Here is a 6,069-nt window from a genome sequence, read left to right on the forward strand (position 1 = left end):
TCAACAATTACCATCAACAGTCATACTCCTTAGGACCTTAGCAAATGTTGTTTACAGATTAGAAAAATAAGGGCACAAATCCCCGGGGAACTACGGTAGCATAACGTTAATGAATGATGGCCATTTCTGCTACAGCATCGTCATTTACGGTAACGTTGCTAATATAACAAAGCACAATAGTAGATTAAACACAATTGACAGACTAACAACATTATTAAAACATGTATACAGGTGCTTCGGTGGATTTTTAACGTTTGAAACTGCGGGTGGGGTATCCTCTGTTCTGTGACGCTACGTGAAAACGTGTTTGATGGATCCAAACAAAAGTGTGACCCATCTCATTAAAAAAAAATGCTCTAATGCTTTAATTGCGGTTACACAAAATAACCGCAGTTATGTTAACAACAATTATTTAATAATTGTTACAGGCCTATCTACACCTCCAGTATAACACAGGCTTTCCATTTAAATTGTTAGTCTGCAGCCCAAGCTGGGGTCCCTTCAGATTACAGACTAATAGATATGGTGAGGGTATTGTATGTATGAGTGTGGCTTAAATTATATAATTTTTCTCCCATCGTTGTCTCCTTCAGGCGGGTACACGGCCACTCACCCAGTCATCCAGATCTTTTGGGAGGTGGTCGAAAGCTTCACAGACGAGGAAAAGCGCAAGCTGCTGAGGTTTGTCACCAGCTGCTCCAGACCTCCACTGCTGGGCTTCAAGGTGAGGCTTTACCAGAAAACTCCCCTCGCTATATCTTTTCTTCTTCCTATACTTACTCTGCAGACTGTGTACAACCTGTATACAGAAGGGAGTGTTCCCTCTTAATGAGCTTCTAATGAAAATACCTAGACTGATAACAGCCCTTATAATGATCATTTTCAAATTAGGCTGTGATAAGACCGAGCCAGTGTGGTGAGGTCTTATCTCCACGTCCGCTGTTGTTTTATAGTTCATGACCTTCCTCCTGTTGAAGGGTTACATGTGTTGTATGTGTGTGCTTGGTCGGAGATCCTGGCTGGACAAATATTGCCATTCAGAACTCTGTAGCAGGTTAAACTTTTAAACTTTTGCCTTCTGTATGACATGACAGAGGGCAGCACATTCCTTTGAAATGAACATACAAGGGAACTATATCCTGTATTTCTAAACATTGTTTTAGCAGTGCTGAATCATTATTGCTCCTATTTCTGAAATGGTTTCCTAATTGGAAGCCATTTCACTTTCTCACTGACTTGATTTGTGGGACACTTAGGTAGTTTGAGATGGAGGGTGGAGAGCAAAAAGTGTTGCTTTGGGCCATTAAAGAGTTTTAATGTGTCTTACTTCGTCTAACCAGAAGCTGTAATCATCATATGATAGGTTTTAGTACTCTTTATGACTGTCATTAGTTAAGAAAACCTAACTGCAGTTCTGCAGTAGAGGGCGGGAACAAAACTCTCCTTAAAATCCTTTGCAGTTCCTCCTCTCTGGGTTTTAGGAATTGCCTTCCTTCCTCATTTAATCAATTTGACTTTGGCCAGTGTGTGGATGTCCCCCCCACCTCCTTCTCATCTCTTCTCTGGGCCGGAAAGGGCGGTAATTCGTAGGGGGAGCAGCCCCTGACCCGGCCCTCCGCCTGAGCCAGCTAAGCCTTAATTAGCTGTCGTGAAACAGCCCAGGATTCATTAGAGGAGAAATAGCTCTGTCAGGAGAAGCCATTTAAAAAAGATAATGGAAACCCTCTTTTTTTCCGAAATGATGGCCGTGGTAATGGCACTTTCTCAATAAGCAACGATAGTTTAATACGGTAATTGTCAAAAAAATGGGGTCATTACGGCTAAGCCCCCGAAGAGCCATTTAATCGGGTGAGTATGGCCGCTGAACTGTATACGCTAACTTTAAATAGCAGGATGAAATCAGGGCGGGGGAGCTTATTCGTCGGCCTAGCTTGTGATGGAAACGGTCAGTGTCACAGTCTGCAGATGAGGTGGCCTCATCACAAGGAGGCTTGATTTAAAAAATGCCCGATAGACAACATGAAATGATCATTCCTTCAGTGTCTCATCCAGGGGTCAAACTGTGGGCCAGTTTCCCACTCAGTACCTTTCAAACACTAACCTGATTTCCTAAATTTATATTTCCACTGTATTAGCTTAACGCTTAATGTCTCTCTTTTAACATTTATCCCCTTATGGAATTTGACATTTATTGCTTAATCGGGATTGCTTTGGACATTGCGATCATCACTGACGCGAGTTGATTCACCTCTCATTAGTTGTCTGTCTTTAAATGCCTCAAAATGTTCCAATTTCTCTGTGACGGCAGCCACTTTGTCGGGTGCTTATTACCAGCTTACGTATGTACACAGGAGCTTTACCCGGCCTTCTGCATCCACAATGGCGGCAACGACCTGGAACGCCTGCCCACGGCCAGCACCTGCATGAACCTGCTCAAGCTCCCGGAGTTCTGCGACCAGCACCTGATGAGGAACAAGCTGTTGTACGCCATCGAGTCCTCCGCCGGGTTCGAGCTGAGCTGAGGAGGGCAGAGCTTCTCTGTCCCTGTTTCCATGGACTGGACGCCACACAGAAATGGCTTGGGAGAAAAAGACTTCAGACAGAGTAAAAAAAAAAAAAAAATGACAGTAGGGAAAGCAAATGATGCACTGACCTGCCTGATTTACTGTGTTTGTGTGTGTGTGTGTGTGTGCGTGCCAAGCCAGGGGTGAGGTAATGATCATCTGCAGACTGAAGAAAAGGGGGTGCAAGGATGAATGGGTAGGAAGCCTTTTTTTATCCTTGTTGCTTTTAAGTAATTTAAATGTTTAATCACTTGTCAGAACCCTTTAGAAGAACAGTGCAACGGTTGAATCTAGCAGGAAATATCACGCGCTGAAACAAAAACAAGAGTAGCAACTGCTCTCTTGTGTAATCGAACATGATCACATTTTTCACCAAAGATTAAGTGGCATCATATAAAAAAGGCAAAATAGAGGGACTCTAAAGCCACCTTGTGGTGTGCCAAGGGCTGCAGGGGTGGAGGAGCTTTATTGTGTAGCCATCATGCATTTTCATGTAGAGGTCATCAAAACTCCAGTTCTTGCGATTTCTCCTATGATTATTATTATTACGAGTAATAACTGTCATGTCCGATAACCATACTGTAAGTGTGCACATGCCATCTGAAGTGTGGAAATGGCTCATATTGCTGGACTAAATTTGGGGGAAGTATCATATTACTATGGATTTGTGAATATGTATATGTTTACAACTACTCTTGTATTATTCATTTATTCAGTATTTGTACAGCTTTGTTTTTCTTTCCTTTCGTGTGATGAATGGAAGCCTCATGTTTTCACACATGCTCGTTAAGGTGTACAATCTCTTCCCTGGTCAGCGCCCTGAAGTTGCTCTTAGGGAGCAACAACCGTGTCGCATTGATAAGGCTTACAAATGATTAGTGTACCAACAGGGTGAAAAGAGAGTATGGAAATAAATAAACCCACTTTTCTTTTTGCATTTTTCTTCCATAAGTCTCTTTTCTTGTTGCTTGTAATTTACAGTAATGACCAAGTCATAAAACAGTGCTTTGTGGAAAAATCTCCTCCTGAGTTTTATGGCCTCTGACATATAATTAAAGAAACATCCAGTTAAGAAACACTGAGCAGAACTATTCTGGCCTTGAGATGCATTATCGGGCTGAGCACAAATTAAGATTGTGTGAGTTTATCATAAATCTGCCTGCCCTCTGATGCAGTACAGCCAAGGAAGATATTCATCCCTCTTTGGACTGAGTCCATCTCCATCCTCTCCTCCCTGCTGAAAAAGCCAACTTTGCTGCCCCCTCTTTTCCTCTCAGAGCCCGAACCCCTCGCATCCGCTGGGCCAGGGAACTCAATGTGATAATTGGGTCTTAAAAACCAGACTTGTCATTGAAATGAGGGATTCATCTCAATTACTATGAGATTTATTTAAGACTATTACCTTGTGATGGATTATAACTGACAAAGTTAATGCAGGATGTTATGAATCATCCTCAGAGTGTAATATACTTAAGCGTTCTCATAGACCTTTTAAGAGCTAATTGAAGCTTTTAGGCTTGTTTATCTTGGTGCAAAGCGAGGAAACATCAAAAATCACTTGAGGGTGGTTGTGGATTGTAGCCTACTTTGCACCAGATTACTTCAAAAGTGCCATCAACTGTGCATGCCTGGAAAGAGAGCATTAAACCAGATGCGTGTGTGCCCAACATGTAAGCATATCTGACAAGTTAATCATACCTGATTCAGTCTTCAATGAACAAGTAACAAATCATCAGACAGAATGACATTCATAGCTGCAGGTACTGCATCAAAGAGAAAATGTCTTGCACCCCTCTCTGGTTTTGTTTTGTTATAACAGAGTGCCTTCTGGTGGTCAACCAGTGGTACTGCACGAAGAACATTTTGAACGTTTACAGGCCTGTATTTTGTACATCTGTGGGCTGTGGGACACTTCATGTCAAATCAGGCACCTTCTTCTGCCAGTGCCAGCTTGTAATAAATGAAATGGTGCAAACTACAGCTCATTGTGCTTGTGACCCTCTGGAAACATTTTTGATATTGAACATTATTTCAATTGATATCATTTGGCTGCCTGGTTACAGCAGAAAAGACAATAAATTAAGCTTGGGCAATATGGATTTGGAAGCCCAAAGAGGTGTCAGGCAAAATGCAGGTTTATTAATTTGGTGTAGCAGCACATTACGTGTGACAGCGCAGCATTATGAGTGTGCGTTCTGCCTGTCCAGACAAGTACAGGGAGTGGGCCAACCTTATTTCTGGGTTTCAAAAATGTGTATGTGAGCAGCAGCTTAGTCTGCAATATTTAGGCTGCTTTACGGTTAAGAATTATGATAGTTTTTTCTTTTAACCTTCTGCATTTGTCAATGTATGACGTAAATTGCAGCCTGCAGTCATAACAATCAAAGAAATGCATATAAAAGTCTCTGTGAATACGTTTAGAGAAAGCTATTGACTGTATGATAAAAAATGACCTATGCATGATATCTATTGCTGTGATTCCTCCTGCTCAATGAGTCTAATTAGATACTGACTGGCCATAATGTCCAGTATAATTAATAGCCATCTGTCATTTTCATTGGGCCTTCCTTAGCTGGCAAGAGCTCCGTCCGGCTTTAACGGCAACAACGACCTTCATTTTCCATTTAAAATCAATGCCAGTCTGTAATTTCAGCCTCAATTCGGTTCAAACCTGCAATAACCTGCAGTGCTTCATTCTGTTTCTTTGGGTTATGATGAGTTCAGCTGACTGATTTTCATTTTTTACCCAGATCCTCTGTGTCCTGCCCAGTTTTCTGAGTTGTAACTTGAAAATATTTTTCAATACAAATGCATTTTGTATGTAAGTGAAGTCAGTTTTCAGAAGTGATTTAAAAGAAAACACTGATTTAGCAGGTCTAAGTTTCTCTTGCAGGCCATTCCCCAGTGTGGTGCTAACAGCCAACAGGTTCCTGCCTGAGGACACCAGACTGCGTTCAGGTTGAGCGTGCAAGGAGAAAGATATAATCTGGGGCCAGGCCATAAATGCTTTAAAAGCAATGAGTTGGATCTTAAATACCTGTGGTAGTGCAGGACATTTAAAAGTTGCATTTACAATAAAACCTCTGCAAAGGCAGTCAGTGTTCCATGTTTGTATCTCAACGTTTTAACTTAAGTCAAAATTATGAGATAAAGAACTTTTTCAAGCAGATCTGAGCTTGTCATGATAATTATAATTATGAAGAGCACAGGTTTAACATAACCAAAAATGATGGCTCTATCCCATTTAAGTGTACCAGCAAGCCATGCCAGTGAGCCATACAACATTAGGGCCCTAATACACGACAGATGGCGCACAAAGTCGTTTGTCTAGTCTTTGTTCCTGTAGCTTGCATGACAGTTAATTGACAATTAACCTAAATATTCGACATGTTGTGAATATCTGAGGCGCAATGAGAGGTCTCTTTCTCAGTCTCAGTTCATGCTCAATGCGCATGTGAACAGTAAAAACAGTCCTCTCTTCGCTGGGTCTGTTGAGTGTCATGGA

General features: G+C 41.6%; 1 protein-coding gene across 1 annotated transcript in view; it reads left to right on the forward strand.

Moving 5' to 3' along the window:
- Positions 1-4,544, forward strand: part of ube3c (ubiquitin protein ligase E3C) — a 32,097-nt gene extending 27,553 nt beyond the window's left edge. The window contains exons 23-24 of the mRNA XM_039790193.1: positions 594-724; positions 2,352-4,544. Coding sequence (XP_039646127.1) covers positions 594-724; positions 2,352-2,522 — 302 coding nt within the window. The 3' untranslated portion in view covers positions 2,523-4,544. The remainder of the gene's footprint in view (positions 1-593; positions 725-2,351) is intronic.
- Positions 4,545-6,069: the final 1,525 nt, after the last annotated feature.

The sequence above is a fragment of the Perca fluviatilis genome, chromosome 22 (genome assembly GCF_010015445.1).
Source record: "Perca fluviatilis chromosome 22, GENO_Pfluv_1.0, whole genome shotgun sequence".
NCBI classification, from domain to species: Eukaryota; Metazoa; Chordata; class Actinopteri; order Perciformes; family Percidae; genus Perca; species Perca fluviatilis.